General features: G+C 45.1%; 1 protein-coding gene across 2 annotated transcripts in view; it reads left to right on the forward strand.

Annotated features, from left to right (window-relative positions):
• Positions 1-21,115, forward strand: part of LOC135540277 (voltage-dependent calcium channel subunit alpha-2/delta-2-like) — a 308,846-nt gene that overhangs the window by 74,005 nt on the left and 213,726 nt on the right. For both annotated transcript variants that reach the window (XM_064966836.1, XM_064966837.1), the window contains exon 3: positions 18,699-18,815. In XM_064966836.1, the coding sequence (XP_064822908.1) occupies positions 18,699-18,815 (117 nt within the window). The remainder of the gene's footprint in view (positions 1-18,698; positions 18,816-21,115) is intronic.

Genomic DNA, 21,115 nt, shown 5'->3' on the forward strand with positions numbered 1-21,115 from the left:
GACAGAAAGGCTTTATTAGTGTATCTGAGAGGGTTGGAAGAGGTGGGTTTGGATGAGGTGAATGGGAAGGAGTTATATAGGGGGCGTGTCAAGGTTTTAAATAAAGATACATTGAAAAATAGAAAAGACACTTCTTGGAGGGTAAAACTGGACCTTGATTACAAGGTAAAGCCAGCATGGAGAGCACTGTACAAGCCACCGTTATAAAAGGGGACTGGTGATATGCAATGGAGGGTGTTGCATGGTTTTTGTATGTCATTAATTCAGATATTAGAGATGGATGTCCTTTTTGTAATATAAGTGAAACAATTGTTCACTGTTTGATGGAGTGTGAGAGGATAAAGCCTCTCTTCGAAATACTAGAGTCTTTGTTTACAGCTGTAGGGGAGATTTTCAATAACACTGTTTTTATTTCGGGGTTTCAATATAGTAAGCAACAGAACAGATAATGTAAACTGTTAAATTTTATTTTGGGTCAAGCTAAAATATAAATTTTTCTGAGTAGGAAAAATAAGATAGATAAGGGATATAGTAAGGATGTAAGATGTGTTTTTAAAGGATTAGTAAAAGAGAGAATTACAAGTGGATTTTGAGTTCTTCTCGGCTGTAAAATACCTCCCATTGTTGGAGGAGACATGGACTTATGAAGGAGCGGTATGTTTTGTGGACGAGGGGAAACAATGTTTTGTTGATGTAATAAGCTGAATATAAATTATTTTTTATTTAATGTATTAATGTATGTTTATTTAAGAAGGACACATTCGTTGTGTAATTTCTGAAAAGGCAGTGTGCCAATATTTGTGTTAATACTATTTGTGTTAAACCTCAAAACTCTCTCTCTCTCAACTCACTCTCTCTCTCTCTCTCTCTCTCTACTCCTCTCTCTCTCTCTCTCTCTCTACTCTCTCTCTACTCTCTTTCTCTCCTCTCATGCTCCCTCTCTACTCTCTCTCTACTCTCTCTCTCTCTTTCTCTCTCTCTCTCTACTCTCTCACTCTCTACTCTCTCTCTACTCTCTCTTTACTCTCTCTCTCTCTCTACTCACTCTCTCTCCTCTCATTCTCCCTCTCTACTCTCTCTCTCTCTCTCTCGCTCTTTCTCTCTCTACTCTCTCTCTACTCTCTCTCTCTCTCTCTCTCTCTCTCTCTCTCTCCCTCTCTCTCTCTCTCTCTCTCTAATTCTCTCTCTACTCTCTCTCTCTACTCTCTCTCTCTCTCTCTCTCTTTCTACTCTCTCTGTCTCTACTCTCTCTCTCTTCTTGTTCTCCCTCTCTACTCTCTCTCCTCTTGTTCTCCCTCTCTACTCTCTCTCTCTCCTCTCGTTCTCCCTCTCTACTCTCTCTCTCCTCTCGTTCTCCCTCTCTACTCTCTCTCTCTCTACTCTCTCTCTCTCCTCTCGTTCTCCCTCTCTACTCTCTCTCTCTCCTCTTGTTCTCCCTCTCTACTCTCTCTCTCTCTCTACTCTCTCTCTCTCCTCTCGTACTCCCTCTCTACTCTCTCTCTCTCTCCTCTCATTCTCCCTCTCTACTCTCTCTCTCCTCTCGTTCTCCCTCTCTACTCTCTCTCTTTTTCAGGTTGTTTTCTGTTATCGGTCATTAAGTGCCAAGTTTCCATGGAAACAGTCAGTTTGAAGGGGGACTGTCTGGCGAGGTGTAAAAGTGGCCCTGTGTTCAATATGAGGATATTATCTCCTCTCAGTGTGAACTTGTCCAGTTTACTGCATCACTCTGCCATCGGCGGCTAGAGAACCACGGGTTGGTGGTGGTAGACATCTCTATTGGAAGGTTATGTGGGTGTCTATACCTTATCTCTACTTCCCCTTCGACAGGAAAAGGAACATAGTCTATACACATTCTATAGTAGTACACACATTAGCATGGTGTGTTAAAACTCCTTATCTCCTGTGCCTGGTCTGTGTGGCTGGTCCTGTAATGCCATCACTTTTAAGAGCAGTGACCCTGTTGGCAGGTTACACGGGGAGCCGTCGTGGTGTAATTAGGCCTAGCTCTGTGTGTAATTACTTACTGCTCTCTGTCAGCCCCAGCAGACAGCAGCACATGCTGCAGTCTGGAGGAGGGGAAGGGGGTGGAGCCGAGGTACAACCAAGGGCAAGCCTACAGGACATTATACTGTAGTGGTCTCTCCCTCTCTCTCTTCTCTCTCCCTCTCTCTTTTTCTCTCCCTCCCCCGATGGGAGGTGAAACGAAGTCCCTGAGTCAGTCAAAATCCCTGTGTCACTTTACGAAAGGCACAGGGGTTAAATGTTCACTCTGGGGTATTTGGAAGTAATCCGCTCTGTGTTAAATTGTCTCAGAAATGTCCCTTCTCTCACCCTCCTTTGTGAACAGTGAGATTTAGGCTGAGTGTGGCAGTGGCAGCACAAAATGGCTGCCATAATAACTGTCTATCAGGTGGGTGCCAGGCTTATGATGTCAGACCTCCACTGAACAGTGAATATATTATATGAACAAACCATTTTCTAGTTCTATATTCATGGTCATTACTCATGGATTAAAAGGACACAAATTAACCAGCAATAATTTAACATAATGTGAATGTGTAATATGCTTATGAACGTGTAATATGTGGTTTGAAGTATTTTAGGGCCTGGAGTGTAAGGCTATTATTGTGATATTGTGGATCCTCCTAACACCACAATATTCCCCAGCTCAGTTACATAATGTTGCTCTGCTGACCTCCTCTCCCAGTTTTATAATACCACTAGCTATGAAATCCGCCCCAACATTCAGCCAATCCATTTTTTGTTCCATTGTTAACTGCTTACTTTCATCTCATTACTTATCTTGTATTTCCTGATGTTTTTTTCAGAGGGGAACGTACTATGGAGATTAAGGATTACAGCTACTTTAATTTGCAGTGAGTGCTATATTATAGCAAAACGTTTAAACCTGCTCAGGGGTTTTGGGAATGGAAAGGTTACCAAGACAGACCCGGGATGGGAAGTCAGAGAGGAGAGAGTTCAAACATACTGTTGGAGACCATCCTGCTACTGGGACATACTGTAACAGCAGAAGGACAGTCATGGGCTGCCTCTCAAATGGCACACTATTCCCATATGGGCTCTGGTCAAAAGTAGTGCACTGTATTGGTAAAAGATGCAGCCATGGTCACTGTGGTCAGATAATGACAGCCTGGTCAGAAACCAGTCAGATGAAAACAGTACATCCAGATAATGACAGCTGTTAACCCAATTACATTGTCCCGATTGTACAATGACCTCGTGCAAACACATTGACTGAAGGTGTTAGTAATATGGCCAATGAAATGGACAGGTGGACTATAGGTCTGAGAAGCAGGGAGGAGACCAGATGAGATGGTGAAGTCAGGAGGAGAGTCCAGACAGAGACAGAGACAGGGTGATAGAGGAAGCGAATGATGGGACAGAGTGATAGATAGACGAAGCGAGTGATGAGCGAGGCTCTGTGTTGATAGCAGCAGCGTTGAGATGTGAGCGTTCAGTCAGGGTGATGGACAGGTGCCAGCCTTCATCAGTGGTGTGGAAGTGGAGCAGTAATCAGGGAGATGAGCAGGAAGTGGAGGAGACGCCAAACAGAGAGCCCCCAGGCCCATGTCTCCTCCTCAGCAGGGCTAGCACAGCCCTGACACGCACACACACACATACACACACACACACACACACACACACACACACACACACACACACACACACACACACACACACACACACACACACACACACACACACACACACACACACACACACACACACACACACACACACACACACACACACACACACACACACACACACACACACACACACACACACACACACACACACACACTCACACACACTAGGGCGCTTTACTATGCTGCGCCCACTGTGGTCTAATGTGACAGGATGGAAGATAACATTTTTATGATTGTGTGTTGGATATGGATTCTGGCTGGCCATTAGCATGACAGTGTATGGGCTGCTGTTTACAGTTTTTTTCGATTGCTAAACGACAGTGGGCACAACTGGAGTCACATGTGCAAAACTCTAACTACAGTCTGCACTACCAACAGTCACCTGAGCTAAACAGTTCACATCACCTGCAAAACTCATTCCAAGCAACACAACTCTTAACACATGGCTCAAAACACGCTCAGTGCAGCCAAACACTATGCACAACCCTCACTGAGATAACACACACTGTCACTCAGAACACACTGAGAGTAAAAACACTAGCATCAAACACCAATACAGAAAATACAAACTTTTCATCTTTACAGTTTGAACAATTTCAGTGAATTCATACAAAGTAATATTTTCTTCAAAGAAAAGAGTGACATTCTTTCACATGATTTATTATTATTTTTTAACATAACAATTCTTTAAGGTAAATGAAAATTAGCAGTTTGCTTCAATAGTCTGTAGTAATTTACGGAATTACAGTAATGAGAAAAAAAGGTAGAAACTAAAAGTACATACTGTAATTCGAACAAATAATTGAAGGGCTAATCCTGCCTCTCTCTAGCATCAGGCCACAGGTTTTCTTCAACATCACATCTAATGTTTTCTCTTGCCATGCACCTGGGGAAGAACCTTCTGGAGTGCCTTATCCATCCCTGGCAGTCCTCTGGACTCGTGTCCTCACATCCGGCATGCATGGCTTCCAAAAGAGACATTTGGTCATGTGGGTGGTGACCAAACACTTTCCACCTCCAGGCAGAGAAAAACTCCTCTATTGGGTTGAGGAAGGGTGAATATGTAGGCAGGTACAAAACCATAAATCTGTGATGTGCTGCAAACCAATCTGTGACAGCTGCAGAGTGGTGAAAAGCAACGTTATCGCAAATTATGACAAAAATTTGGGGGTTTCTTACTGGCTCCCCCTGTTCTGCTGGCACTAGCTGAGCATAGAGCTGTTCTAGGAAAGCTATAAGCCTTTCTGTTTTGTATGGGCCAATGAGTGGTGTGTTGAGAAGCAAACCATCATTGGCCATTGCAGCACACATGGTGATATTTCCCCCCCTTTGGCCTGGAACCTCCACAGTGGCCCTTTGACCTATAACATTCCTTCCTCTGCGCCGTGTTTTGGCAAGGTTAAATCCAGCTTCATCGATAAATACAAATGAATGTGGTCTTTCCAGTGCTTCCACCTCCATTACTCTCTGAAAAACAGTAAGTGCACAGTTTTACTGTAGAAATGCGAGTGTTTTTTTTACTGTAAATATTTTGTATAGCTGTGTACGTAACCTCAGACGTCTTACCTGGACATATTGGTATCTTTGCTCTTTTACCCATTCACTGTTTCTCTCGAACGGTACAGTGTATAACTGTTTCATTGTAACTTGGTGTTTCTTTAGGACTCGAGCAATAGTTGTTGTGCTGACAGAATTAACATTTTCAAATATATCATTATCAGCCAGCACTCTATCTTGAATCTCCCGCAGTTTTATTGCATTGTTGACAACAACCATGTCAACAATAGCATTTTCCTGCGCATCTGAAAATATTTTTCCTCTTCCCCTTGTTGGGGGCAGCCTTTGGGTCCTGTTGTAAAAATATATTTTACATTCAAACTTACTGTAATATATATCTGTGGAAATATTTTATAATTGCAATACAAAATAGATTCCTGTAATGTTTTCATTTACTGTAAGGATGTAACTCTCACCTGTTTGTATGATGGAAAATTCGCATTACAGATGCCACTGTGGATCTTTGCAGATTGGGTTGCACCCTCAACCCTGCCTCTCTCAATGAGAGAACATGGTTCACGACATGGTCTATAAGTGTAGCCCTTATTTCATCTGAAATAACAGCTCTTTGTCTTCTTTGTCTTCCTCCACGCATCCGCCCTCTCCCTGCCACCCTTCTCCCTCCACGAACCCATCTTCCTTGTTCCATTTCCAAAATGAGTCTTTCTGAGCTCTACCTATATATACTGTAATATGTGTGTGTGTTCACTAACAAGTCTAAAACAAGACACCTGCTTAGCCTTTCAGCTGAAATTGCAATCAGCAGTGTTTGAAAGGCACAAGGCTGAAATCTATTCCGTTTTGAATGTGTGGTTCACAGTTTTGACAGCAGTGTGTTAGCATTTGAACAAAGTGCTGTAAATCTACAGTGTTGTGCAGGTTGTGGTTAAAGTCATGGGATAAGTGTGTAGAGTTTTGAAAACTGTGTTCAAGCAGTGAAAAACGAACTAGAGTTTGGTCCACATGAACTGCTGCTGTGCAGACTGTAGTTAGAGTTTTGCACATGTGACTCCAGTTGTGTCCACTGTCGTTTAGCAATCGAAAAAAACTGTAAATGATATGCTGGGTTGGGAAGGAATAAGCGAGAGAGAAAGATGAAGAGTGGGATGCTGAGAGAGTGGGAGGGAAGAGGGGATGAAAGAATTATAGAGCATTATAGAGTATATTCTGTTGCTGTCTATTTGAGAAAATCTACTGGGTGAAAAAAAACTTTTCCGTACCATCAGCAAGTTAATGAAAAGAGTGTAATTTATCTCTGTCTGAATAACCAATAACCTGAGAAAGGATGGTGAAGAGAGGAGAGGAGGAGACTGCTGCTCCATATTTCTCTCTCTCGCTCTCTTTATCTCTTTCTTTCTCTCTCTCTCTCTCCTCTCTCGCTCTCTCCTCCCTCGCTCTCTCCCTCTCTCTCTGGATACTCTTTCAAAATAAGGGGTTGATTCCTTTTTCTGTCTGGCTGGGAGTTAGTAACTGTCTGGCTGACTGGCTGGCTGTGGGCCAGTATGGTGAGTTGAATACTGTATGTTAATCTCTATGACCTTTTGATTTTGCTGAAGTGATCAATGAATGAAGAGCCATAGAGTAGTTACAGTAAGTGTTTGCAGGTCTATCTGTCCATCTGTCCATCTGTCCATCTGGCCCCATTTGTCATTCTGTTTGTGTTTGTCTGTCTGTCAGTCTATGTTTGTGTGTGTCTTGGTTGCCAGGTGATATTAGACGGTCTATTCACACTGGTGAGGAGTTTCATTTGAATCAGGGTTAGAGTGACATCTGAATGAAGTTAGGAGCTGCTCTAAAGTCAAGCCTGATTAGCAGCTGGACTATGCTAAAGGCTAGGGTATGACAGAAGAGATGGACTCATACCATAATGTGAGTGTGAATGAGCCCTGGCAGGTATCAGTCAGACAGGTATGCAGGGAGCTCTCCTATCATTACACTCAGTCCAGTACCAGTCAGGTAGTGTTAGAGGTTGTTCAGTACAGTATCAGTCAGGTAGTGTTAGAGGTTGTTCAGTAGCAGCATAGTTCCAGCTGGCTGGCTGGCATACAGACAGTGTGTGTGTGTGTGTGTGTGTGTGTGTGTGTGTGTGTGTGTGTGTGTGTGTGTGTGTGTGTGTATATATATATTTATGAGTGTGTGCATGTAGGTGTGCGTGTGGGTGTGTGACTTGTGTATTTTGTTTATCCTGGCTGACAGTCCCTCTGATCATGTTACACATCATGTTCTCTGTCTCTCTCTCTCCCTCTATGTCCTCATATCTCTCTCTCTCTCTCTCCTATCTCTCTCTCCTTCTCTCTCTCTCTCGTTCTTTCTCGTTCTCTCTCGTTCTCTCTCTTTCTCATTCTCTCTTTCTTTCTCGTTCTCTTCCTCTGTGTCTCTAATATAAGCCTATCCCTCAGGGCTAGTGTGTGTAAATATTTAGCTTTTGTTTCCTGTGATGCACCATGCTCAGGCTGTTTGACTCAGTGAACCAGTAGCTTTGCAGTTGATCACTCTGGCTTGGATTACTGTTGAGTTGGACAGAGTGGATAGGCCTACAGTATTTATATTACCATGTATGTTTTTTTGTGATGTTTTCTCTCTGCACTTACATACTTGTAAGGTTTTTTGTGACAGTGTCCCCCCCAACTCAACAACAAAGCAGAACACTCTGAATGACACATTAAGGCCAGCCACCATAGCAGTCAACTCTCCTGTTCGGTCTCACTAAAATCCTCTGGACGGTCGTGCCTCCAGTGCCAGCCATCCCTGACTGTTCTGTCTTCTCAGTCTTACTGAACTCTGACGGTCGGTCTTGGCGGTCCTGGTTTGTTGTGTCTTATCGAGCTCCTCTGGGGGGCTGCTGTGCGGTGCCGTGTCGTGCCGTTATTTCTCCCTGCCTGTGTTCTCCCTTATTGAACTGTTCCCGGGGCCTGTGGATACTGGCTCGGTCTGCTCGGCAGAGCCCGCTAATATTCCTTAATGATGTGGCATCTGTCTCTGTCACCCTCAGCCGGCACCAGCCTGATGCCTCCTATTGTGGCTGACTTCACAGAGCAATAAGCAGTCCTGTCTCTTAGACACAGACATAGGCTGCTGTCAGAGCAAACAGTAGAAAGGCCCCAACAAACAAAATTCTATTTTTCAACAAAGTGGGAGCCGAACATAATTTTCCTTTTTATTTATTTATTATAGTTTTTCTCTTTGGAGTTATTTAGACTGTGTTGATGGCAGAATCATTTGAGGATTTCTGAGATAGCGAACATAGAGGTGTTTGAAATGATTTTGCAGCTTTCACAACTCTTTTTTAGGAAGCGGGAGTAGAGTCACGGAGGGGAAGAGATGCTGAGTTGTGATTGGACAAGCAGAGAACGGTGGCTCTCTGATTGGATAAAGATGGAGCAGAGAGAGTCCTGTTTTAACAGAGATTCTCTGGAGTGTCACCACACCCTACTCTCCATCTGCGTGTTTACACTCACACCCTCTGAGCTTGGCACACAGCAACCAGTTATCATAGCTAATCGTCCGTGTGTGAGTGCACCACACATGTGTGTGTCACTCTCATGACTGCCAGGGTGAGCATATTGGCTTGGATTGGCATGCCAACTCTTTCAGATCCTGTGCTAGTGTTGCGACCAACCGGCTCCATTGGCCCGATCCACACTGCAGAGCCACCACAACTGCCAGTTTCCTCCTCTGCTGTGTTAATTACGGTCATATCCAGGAAACTGTCCGGGCATCATAGACATGACTCAGTCACATCACTGTACATACATACATATACATACAGCATGCCCCCCTCCATCACTGCTATGATATACATACAGCATGCCCCCCTCCATCACTGCATGCATGCCCCCTCCATCACTGCTATGATATACATACAGCATGCCCCCCTCCATCACTGCTATGATATACATACAGCATGCCCCCCTCCATCACTGCTATGATATACATACAGCATGCCCCCCTCCATCACTGCTATGATATACATACAGCATGCCCCCCATCACTGCTATGATATACATACAGCATGCATCCATCACTGCTATGATATACATACAGCATGCCCCCTCCATCACTGCTATGATATACATACAGCATGCCCCCTCCAACACTGCTATGATATACATACAGCATGCCCCCTCCGAAACAGCTATGATATACATACAGCATGCCCCCTCCATCACTGCTATGATATACATACAGCATGCCCCCTCCATCACTGCTATGATATACATACAGCATGCCCCCTCCATCACTGCTATGATATACATACAGCATGCCCCCTCCAACACTGCTATGATATACATACAGCATGCCCCCCTCCATCACTGCTATGATATACATACAGCATGCCCCCTCCATCACTGCTATGATATACATACAGCATGCCCCCTCCATCACTGCTATGATATACATACAGCATGCCCCCTCCAACACTGCTATGATATACATACAGCATGCCCCCCTCCAACACTGCTATGATATACATACAGCATGCCCCCCTCCAACACTGCTATGATATACATACAGCATGCCCCCCTCCAACACTGCTATGATATACATACAGCATGCCCCCCTCCAACACTGCTATGATATACATACAGCATGCCCCCTGCCCCCTCCCCTCCAACACTGCTATGATATACATACAGCATGCCCCCTCCAACACTGCTATGATATATACAGCATGCCCCCCTCCAACACTGCTATGATATACATACAGCCCAACACTGCTATGATATACAACACTGCTATGATATACATACAGCATGCCCCCTCCAACACTGCTATGATATACATACAGCATGCCCCCTCCAACACTGCTATGATATACATACAGCATGCCCCCTCCAACACTGCTATGATATACATACTGCTTGCCCCCTCCAACACTGCTATGATATACATACAGCATGCCCCCCTCCAACACTGCTATGATATACATACAGCATGCCCCCCTCCAACACTTCCAATTTCAACTGTATGCAATTTTCCCTTTCTGAATAGATCCACAAATAATTCACAAGTGATGACAAGGGTTGGATTTGAATATAACGAATGCTGCTGAGAGCGTGTCAGTATGACTTTATAAGAAAACTGCACAGAGTACTGTATGCAAATATCTAGCTAAATAAATTCATAGACAATTGAACATGTTCAATTTAGCATTTTTACTTGTGGTACCAAGTGTTTCCCTATCCCAAACATATTGCTTTCCAAATACTGTATGATCCACCAACCTCCACTTACATGTAACTGGATGCCTGGGAGAGGGCTCTAGCCGTCGTCAGACTAGTTGTGTGGTTCTTCTAGAATCTTCTAGTAGCGCACTACATTGGGAATCGGGTGCCATTTGAGCTTCAGCCAAGGACTGCTCATTAGCGAGTGTTCCCCATAGAGATACAGTACCTGGATCCCCCTCTCTCTCCGTGGTGCTGGCATCTGTCAGAGCTGCGAGCACAGTACAATATGATCCCACTTCATTTGTCTGTGTTGGGCTGTTATTGCTGAGTTGCAGGCAGAGTACACTACAAGCACTCAGACAGGTTTGTGCACATAGATCCAGATCGAGATATAGTCTAGTGAGGCTTAAGACAATGGTACAACATGCCCAGTGTGTATGTGACTGTCCAGAAGAGGGTGCTAGCTGCAGTCTAGTAGATATAATGAATGTACAGTATATCTCATAAAACGAGGAGAATAAAGTGTGAAATCTCGAAGGCTACTGATGCAGGTCTACCTTCATCTGTCTATGTTGCTTAAAGTGCATTCAGAAAGTATTCAAAGCCCTTCCCTTTTTACACATTTTGTTACGTTGCAGCCATATTCTAAAATGGATTCATTTTTTTCTCCTCATCAATCTACACAAAATACCCCATAATGACAAAGTAAAAACAGGTTTTTAGAAATGTTAGCAAATAAAAACTGAAATATCACATTTACATAAGTATTCAGCGGCAGGGACTAGAGAATGAATATTGATTTTAAAACAAATTTGACGTGGTTTTTAAATCAACTTTGGAAAATCACTTTAAAAGAGTCAGGGTTTGTAGTGTGTCAATGGAGCAGGGAAAACTTCCCTCTTGTTTTCATGGGTTAATAAGATGATGTGTTAATGACTTCTTCCACCTTGAGAAATGCCCTCCTCTCAAATGGCGTTTGTGTGTGTGTGTGCATGTGTGTCACGTTCGTTGAATGGAGGAGACCAAGGCGCAGTGTGATATAAATGAATGTTGTATTTTTATTGAAGACGGACACTAAACAACCTACAAAAAAACAAACGTGAAGCTATACTACAACTGTGCAGACACAGGCAACTAGACATAGACAACAACCCACAAAATACCCAAAGAAGATGGCTGCCTAAATATGGTTCCCAATCAGAGACAACAATAAACAGCTGCCTCTAATTGAGAACCAATCTCGGCAACCATAGACATATATAAACACCTAGATGGTAAACAACCCCATAAACCTACAAAACCCCTAGACAGTACAAAAACATATACAGTGCCTTGCGAAAGTATTCGGCCCCCTTGAACTTTGTGACCTTTGCCACATTTCAGGCTTCAAACATAAAGATATAAAACTGTATGTTTTTGTGAAGAATCAACAACAAGTGGGACACAATCATGAAGTGGAACGACATTTATTGGATATTTCAAACTTTTTTAACAAATCAAAAACTGAAAATTGGGCGTGCAAAATTATTCAGCCCCTTTACTTTCAGTGCAGCAAACTCTCTCCAGAAGTTCAGTGAGGATCTCTGAATGATCCAATGTTGACCTAAATGACTAATGATGATAAATACAATCCACCTGTGTGTAATCAAGTCTCCGTATAAATGCACCTGCACTGTGATAGTCTCAGAGGTCCGTTAAAAGCGCAGAGAGCATCATGAAGAACAAGGAACACACCAGGCAGGTCCGAGATACTGTTGTGAAGAAGTTTAAAGCCGGATTTGGATACAAAAAGATTTCCCAAGCTTTAAACATCCCAAGGAGCACTGTGCAAGTGATAATATTGCAATGGAAGGAGTATCAGACCACTGCAAATCTACCAAGACCTGGCCGTCCCTCTAAACTTTCAGCTCATACAAGAGGAAGACTGATCAGAGTTGCAGCCAAGAGGCCCATGATCACTCTGGATGAACTGCAGAGATCTACAGCTGAGGTGGGAGACTCTGTCCATAGGACAACAATCAGTCGTATATTGCACAAATCTGGCCTTTATGGAAGAGTGGCAAGAAGAAAGCCATTTCTTAAAGATATCCATAAAAAGTGTTGTTTAAAGTTTGCCACAAGCCACCTGGGAGACACACCAAACATGTGGAAGAAGGTGCTCTGGTCAGATGAAACCAAAATTGAACTTTTTGGCAACAATGCAAAACGTTATGTTTGGCGTAAAAGCAACACAGCTCATCAACCACAACACACCATCCCCACTGTCAAACATGGTGGTGGCAGCATCATGGTTTGGGCCTGCTTTTCTTCAGCAGGGACAGGGAAGATGGTTAACATTGATGGGAAGATGGATGGAGCCAAATACAGGACCATTCTGGAAGAAAACCTGATGGAGTCTGCAAAAGACCTGAGACTGGGACGGAGATTTGTCTTCCAACAAGACAATGATCCAAAACATAAAGCAAAATCTACAATGGAATGGTTCAAAAATAAACATATCCAGGTGTTAGAATGGCCAAGTCAAAGTCCAGACCTGAATCCAATCGAGAATCTGTGGAAAGAACTGAAAACTGCTGTTCACAAATGCTCTCCATCCAACCTCACTGAGCTCGAGCTGATTTGCAAGGAGGAATGGGAAAAAATGTCAGTCTCTCGATGTGCAAAACTGATAGAGACATACCCCAAGCGACTTACAGCTGGAATCGCAGCAAAAGGTGGCGCTACAAAGTATTAACTTAAGGGGGCTAAATAATTTTGCACACCCAATTTTACAGTTTTTGGGTTGTTAAAAAAGTTTGAAATATCCAATAAATGTCGTTCCACTTCATGATTGTGTTCCACTTGTTGTTGATTCTTCACAAACAAAAAAATATATATCTTTCTGTGAGTGAGTGGCGCCTCTGGATTGGAGGGAGACTCTGGCGGATCCGGACTGGAGGGAGACTCTAGCGGATCCGGACTGGAGGGAGACTCTGGCGGATCCGGACTGGTATGTTCCGGACTGCGACCCGTCGTGGTATGTTCCGAACTGTGAACCGTCTTGGTATGTTCCGGAGTTCGACCCGTCGTGGTATATTCCGGACTGCGACCCGTCGTGGTATGTTATGTTCCGAACTGTGAACCCTTGGTATGTTCCGGACTGCGACCCGGTCGTCGTGGTATGTTCCGGGTTCCGGCGTGGTATGTTCCGGACTGTCATGGTATGTTCCGGACTGCGACCCGTCGTGGTATGTTCCGGACTGCGACCCGTCGTGGTATGTTCCGGACTGCGACCCGTCGTGGTATGTTCCGGACTGCGACCCGTCGTGGTATGTTCCGGACTGCGACCCGTCGTGGTATGTTCCGGACTGCGACCTGTCGTGGTACGTTCCGGACTGCGACCCGTCGTGGTACGTTCTGGACTGCGACCCGTCGTGGTAGGTTCCGGACTGCGACCCGTCGTGGTAGGTTCCGGACTGTGACCCGTCGTGGTAGGTTCTGAACTGCGACCCGCCGTGGTAGGTTCCGGTCTGTGGCCCGTCGTAGGAGGTTCCGGTCTGTAGACTGTTGCCGGACGCTCTGGACTGGGTACTGTAGCCGGACGCTCTGGACTGGGTACTGTAGCCGGACGCTCTGGACTGGGTACGGTAGCCGGACGCTCTGGACTGGGTACTGTAGCCGGACGCTCTGGACTGGGTACTGTAGCCGGACGCTCTGGACTGGGTACTGTAGCCGGACGCTCTGGACTGGGTACGGTTGCCGGACGCTCTGGACTGGCGAGGCGCACTGTAGGCCTGGTGCGTGGTGCCGGTACTGGTGGTACTGGGCCGAAGACACGCACCTCAGGGCAAGTGCGAGGAGCAGGAACAGGGAGTACTGGACCCTGGATGCTCACTGGTGGCCTGGTGTGTGGTGCCGGCACTGGTGGTACCGGGCTGGAGACACGCACCTCAGGGCGAGTGCGGGGAGGAGGAACAGGGGGTACAGGGCTCTGGAGACACACAGGAAGCCTGGTGTGTGGTGTTGGCACTGGTGGTACTGGGCTGGAGACACGCACCTCAGGGCGGTTCGGGGAGCAGGCACAGGACGTACTGGGCTGTGGAGGCGTACTGGAGGTCTGGAGTGTAAAGCTGACACAACCCGTCCTGGCTGGATGCTCATTCTAGCCCGGCCAATGTGAGGAGCTGGAATATAGCGCCGGTGCGCATCTCTGCATAACAAGGTGCCTGACCAGTTGCACGCTCCCCACGGTAAGCACGAGGAGTTGGCTCAGGTCTCCTACCTGACTTGGGGCTGCCTCTCGGGCTTCCGTGCTAGCCGTGTACCCTTATATCTTCGCCGTTCCTCCATTCTCCTGTATCCCTCCTCGCACTGTTCCAAAGAATCCCATGCAGGCTTTTGCACTCTCCCTGGATCGATCGACCAACTCTCAATCTCATCCCAGGTTGTTACCCATTCGTCCTTCTCCCGGGTCCATTTCTCCATTAAGCGCTGTTCCTCCCATTCACGCTGCTCGGTCCTTTTATGGTGGGTAATTCTGTCACGTTCGTTGAATGGAGGAGACCAAGGCGCAGCGTGATTTGAATACATGTTATATTTTAACGAAGACGGACACTAAACAAACTACACAAAAAACGAACGTGAAGCTATACTACAAATGTGCAGATACAGGCAACTAGACATAGACAATAACCCACGAAATACCCAAAGAAGATGACTGCCTAAATCAGAGACAACGATAAACAGCTGCCGCTAATTGAGAACCAATCTAGGCAATCATAGACATACATAAACACCTAGATGGTAAACAACCCCATAAACCTACAAAACCCCTAGACAGTTAAAAACACATACATCACCCATGTCACACCCTGACCTAACCAAAACAATAAAGAGAACAAAGAATACTAAGGTCAGGGTGTGACAGTACGCATTCACCTGATTATTGGTCTGTGGTTTTGAGGGGACACACACACACACACACACTGTGTGTGTGTCAGTGCATTGGTGAGTTACGCAGTGAGTTACGCAGTGCAGGTAGCTAATGACTTTTCCTGGGTGGGTAATTGAAGTACGGAATGAAGGAAACACAGGAACATCTGGGGAATAGAAAGACCTGTCTGATTTAAAACTACAGCATTCACATACAGGAGTCATAAAGGAGAGAACCAATGTTTCCATACACCTACAGCAGTATGTCCAGATCTTCTGTTTCCATACACCTACAGCATTCACATACAGGAGTCATAAAGGAGAGAACCAATGTTTCCATACACCTACAGCAGTATGTCCATATCTTCTGCTTCCATACACCTACAGCGGTATGTCCAGATCTTCTGCTTCCATACACCAACAGCAGTATGTCCAGATCTTCTGTTTCCATACACCTACAGCAGTATGTCCATATCTTCTGTTTCCATACACCTACAGCATTCACATACAGGAGTCATAAAGGAGAGAACCTCTGTTTCCATACACCTACAGCAGTATGTCCAGATCTTCTGTTTCCATACACCTACAGCAGTATGTCCATATCTTCTGTTTCCATACACCTACAGCATTCACATACAGGAGTCATAAAGGAGAGAACCTCTGTTTCCATACACCTACAGCAGTATGTCCAGATCTTCTGTTTCCATACACCTACAGCACATATGTCATATCTGTTTCCATACACCTTCCATTCACATACAGCAGTATGTCCATATCTTCTGCTTCCATACACCTACAGCAGTATGTCCATATCTTCTGCTTCCATACACCTACAGCAGTATGTCCATATCTTCTGCTTCCATACACCTACAGCGGTATGTCCAGATCTTCTGCTTCCATACACCAACAGCAGTATGTCCAGATCTTCTGTTTCCATACACCTACAGCATTCACATACAGGAGTCATAAAGGAGAGAACCTCTGTTTCCATACACCTACAGCAGTATGTCCAGATCTTCTGTTTCCATACACCTACAGCATTCATCTTCTGAGTCATAAACAGCAGTATGTCCATACTTCTGTTTCCATACACCTACAGCAGTATGTCCAGATCTTCTGCTTCCATACATCTACAGCAGTATGTCCATATCTTCTGCTTCCATACACCTACAGCAGTATGTCCATATCTTCTGCTTCCATACACCTACAGCAGTATGTCCAGATCTTCTGCTTCCATACACCTACAGCAGTATGTCCAGATCTTCTGCTTCCATACACCTACAGCAGTATGTCCAGATCTTCTGCTTCCATACACCTACAGCAGTATGTCCAGATCTTCTGCTTCCATACACCTACAGCAGTATGTTTATATCTCCACTGGGAAAAAGCTCTTCTCACCTCCTGACTTTCTGGTTAAATAAAGGTGAATAAAAACTCTTCTTGACCATTTAGCCAGACACAACAAGACAATATAGGCCAGGAGTGGGCAACTGGTTGCCCGCAGGCCTGGCCTCCCTTTTGTAGGCCTGCGGATCCATTCGAAGTCTGTTTGTGGATCAGCAGTTACTCAATTAGCCCATGTCTGCCAATCATTTTTTGGATTGGTAAGTTAGTCTAGCGGCCGGCTAAACTCAAATATCATATTCAAATCTGAAAACATTTATCTCCACCCTATGGTAAAATGTGTAGAATTGCAGGAGATGAATTTCTTTTCAAAAGTCTCTCCGCTATCAATCTTTTGCTCGCAAAGAGGCGGGGTCCCCTAACAAAATGTAACGTACGGCCCCAAAAAGGCTAGGGCCAGCTCTGACTGCATGTGTGGGTATGGATGTGGCTACGCAGACCCGCGAGCCACAGTGGCCCCTCATGATGAGTTCAGATTTTACTGGCTGCCTCTCTGCACACCTACCTTTTAGCCTGACATTGATGGATCATGGTGATGGAGGCTGACATTTTCCTCTTCTAATCGCGGCACACAAAACACGTAAATCTCAGCATATAAATAGCTCCTATTAATGATAGTTATTTATAAACTGGGGGGTTCGAACCCTGAGTGCTGATTGGCTGACAGCCGTGGAATATCAGACCGTATACCACGGGTATTTATACTGCTCTAATTACGTTGGTAAACAGTTTATAATAGCAATAAGGCACCTCGGGGTTTGTGGCATTGCATTGCGTCGTGCCTAAGAAAAGCCCGTATACTGGCCATATACCACACCTCCACGGGCCTTAAATATTACCCCTCTACAATTTTTCAGGAAGTACAAGAGGAAGTAAATCAGATTTCTGTGGTTGTAATTTCACTTTTATTAATGCACCAATCAAGAGAGAGTATGTAAATGTATTAATCATCAAAACACATTCCCACACATTGCTTTCTCCTTATTACACATAGCTTACTCAGCCCCAATGTACGTAGTCTAATCGCATCAACTGTACATGAAAAAAGGCTTGTGAAATAGTCCTACACTCTTAAAAAATAGCACTATCTAAAACCTGAAAGGGTTATTTGGCTGTCCCCATAGCAGAACCCTTTGAAGAAGCTTTTTTGGTTCCATGTAGAACCCTTTCCACAGAGGTTTCTCCATGGAACCAAAAAGGGTTCTACCTAGAATTAAAAAGGGGTATCCTATAGGGACAGCTGAATAATCCTGTTAGAACCCTTTTTTCTAAGAGTGTACTACAAGCCCACCAAGCCAGAGTGAGGGTGGTTTTGCAGTGTGAAAGTGTGCCGTATTGCACCACAGTGTAGTGTCTTTATATGGCAGTCGGGATCAGTTTTAAACCCAAGGGACGTGGCCTGCTGTGGACCACAGAGCATGTCTGCCTGCCAGAGTTCAGACCCAGAACCACTGCTGAGGACTACTTGTTCAGGTGAAACAGAGGATACTGGGAGAAGAGTCCATTTCTCTGGCTGGGTCTGACATGGCATCCTACAGTATATCCCTATAGCCTATAATGCAGCACTACTTTTGGCCTGAGCCCATAAAGATGTGCACAGCCTCTCTGTGTGGACAAACATCTGTCATGATTCTGGCTTCTGGTTGGCTGTCATCGCCCCTGTTCTCGTTTCTGGTCACGCGCTTCTGTCTTTGTCTCTCCCTATTACGTTCATTATCACTTTTCACTAAGGGATCTTGGACATTTAGCTTGTGTGTGCATTTAGTGGCTGGCTTGGTATTACCCCACAGACGTCGGCTGGTTAGGGTGCACTGTCAATAAGGACAGCTCTGCCCTATTAGCTACATGAAATGACCTGCTAAGTGTGTGTGTGCTATGTTGAAAATAGAAAGCATAGCAATGGCCAGTGTTACGTGGCTCTCATGACTCACATCAGAAACTGACAGACATTTTGAACTAATCTTTGACTCCTGTGTTCTCTCTGTAGATTTACAATGAGAAGAAGAGTCAGTTTGACATCAAGAGGAACAATCCCAAGGACCTGGTGGAGAGGGTGGCACGAGACATCGCCAAGCTGCTCACTAGCAAGAGGAGAGCCCTGGAGGTAAGCGGATGCTACTGCACTTGTTAGAGAGTTGATGTTTCCAGAGGGGGCAATAGTTATTTCCATATAGGAACATGCTGGAGGGGTTAGTTCCATATCTTCTTAAAGGGTTGCAATCAATCAAATGTATTTATAAAGCCCTTTTTACATTAGCAGAAAACCCCAAACAATGCAGAAGCACAGTGGCAGGAAAACTCCCTAGATTACAAGGGGGATACCTAGTCAATTGTACAACTGAATGCATTCAACTGAAATGTGTCTTCTGCATTTAACCCAATCCCTCTGAATCAGAGAAGTGCAGGGGGCCACCTTAATCTACATCCACGTCTTCGGCGCCCAGGGGTTAACTGGCTTGATCAGGAGCAGAACGACAGATTTTTCCTTGCCAGCTCAGGGATTCCATCCAGCAACCTTTCGGTTACTGGCCCGTCGCTCTAATCACTAGGATACCTGCCGCTGTGGTTAGATAAATGCAGGAACCTAAGAAGAAACCTAGAGGGGAACCAGGTTCTGAGGGGTGGCCAGTCCTCTTCTGGCTGTGCCGGGTGGAGATAATAAGAGTACATGGCCATTAAGGCCAGATTGTTCTTCAAGATGTTCAAATGTTCATAGATGACCAGCAGGGTCAAATAATAATCTGTGGTTGTAGAGGATGCAACAGGTCAGCACCTCAGGAGTAAATGTCAGTTGGATTTTCATAGCAGAGCATTCAGAGGTTGAGGCAGCAGGTGCGGTAGAGAGAGAGTCGAAAACAGCAGGTCCGGGACAAGGTAGCACATCCGGTGAACAGGTCAGGGTTCCCTAGCCACAGGCAGAATAGTTGAAACTGGAGCAGCAGCACGAGCATGTGGACTGGGGTCAGCCAGGAGTCATCAGGCCAGGTAGTCCTGAGGCATGATCCTAGGGCTCAGGTGCTCCTGGAGGGGAGGGAGAGAGGGAGAGAGAGAATTAGAGGGAGCATACTTAAATTCACATAGGACACCAGATATGAGAATTACACCAGATATGACAGACTGACCCTAACCCCCTGGCACATAAACTATTGCAGCATAGATGCTGGAGACTGAGACAGGGGTGGGTCGGAGGACACTGTCGCCCCATCCGACGATACCTCCGGACAGGGCCAACCAGGCAGGATATAACCCCACCCACTTTGCCAAAGCACTAGAAGGATATAAACCAACGTCCTACCCTGAGACCATGTTGAGTAGAGCCCACGAACATCTCCTCCACCACACGAGCCCGAGGGGGGCACAAAACCGTACAGGAAGATCACATCTGTGACTCAACCCACTCAAGTGAAGCACCCCTCCTAGGGACGGCATGGAAGAGCACTAGTAAGCCAGTGACTCAGCCCCCGTAATAATGTTAGATAATCCCAGTAGAGAGAGGGGAGCCGGCCAGGCATAGACAGCAAGGGTGGTTCGTCGCTCCATTGCCTTTCCGTTCACCTTCGCACCCCTGAGCCATACTACACTCAATCATAGGACCTACTCAAGAGATTAATCTTCAGTAATGACTTAAACCACTTAAGGATCCGCCCCTTTTTTATACTTTCGTCTAAAATGATATACCCAAATCTAACTGCCTGTAACTCAGGCCCTGAAGCAAGGATATGCATATTCTTGGTACCATTTGGTACCAAGGAATGTACGGGACTATAACACAATACATGTGGTAAAAGATAATACAAAGAAAAAAACAACTGTTATTTTGTATTTCTTTGTAATATCATCTTTGAAATACAAGAGAAAGCCCAGTTGCAATTTAGATTTTGGCCACTAGATGGCAGCAGTGTATGTGCAAAGTTTTAGACTGATCCATTGAACCATCGCATTTCTGTTCAACATTTTGTATCAAGACTGCCCAACTGTGCCTAATTTGTTTATTAATAACTTTTCATGTTCAAGACTGTGCACTCTCCTCAAACAATAGCATGGTGTTATGTCACTGTAATAGCTACTGTAAATCGGACAGTGCAGTTAGATTAACAAGAATTTAAGCTTTCTGCCAATATCAGGCATGTGTTATGTCCTGGGAAATTTTCTTGTTACTTACAAACTCATGCTCATCTCATTAACCTACTTTAGCTCAACCGACCCATTTCAAGTTTCAACAGGAAACCAGTGCAGGGAAGGAAGTTAGCACTGATCAAATTTTGGGGTCGTAGTCAAGATTCTAGCAGCTAACGTATTTAGCACTAACTGAAGTTTATTTAGTGCCTTATCCGGGTAGCCGGAAGGGAACGGAATGTCCTTGAAGATAGCTATACTATTCTAGTGACTGAAAGGAAGTTCTGC

This window comes from Oncorhynchus masou, chromosome 5, assembly GCF_036934945.1.
Source record: "Oncorhynchus masou masou isolate Uvic2021 chromosome 5, UVic_Omas_1.1, whole genome shotgun sequence".
NCBI classification, from domain to species: Eukaryota; Metazoa; Chordata; class Actinopteri; order Salmoniformes; family Salmonidae; genus Oncorhynchus; species Oncorhynchus masou.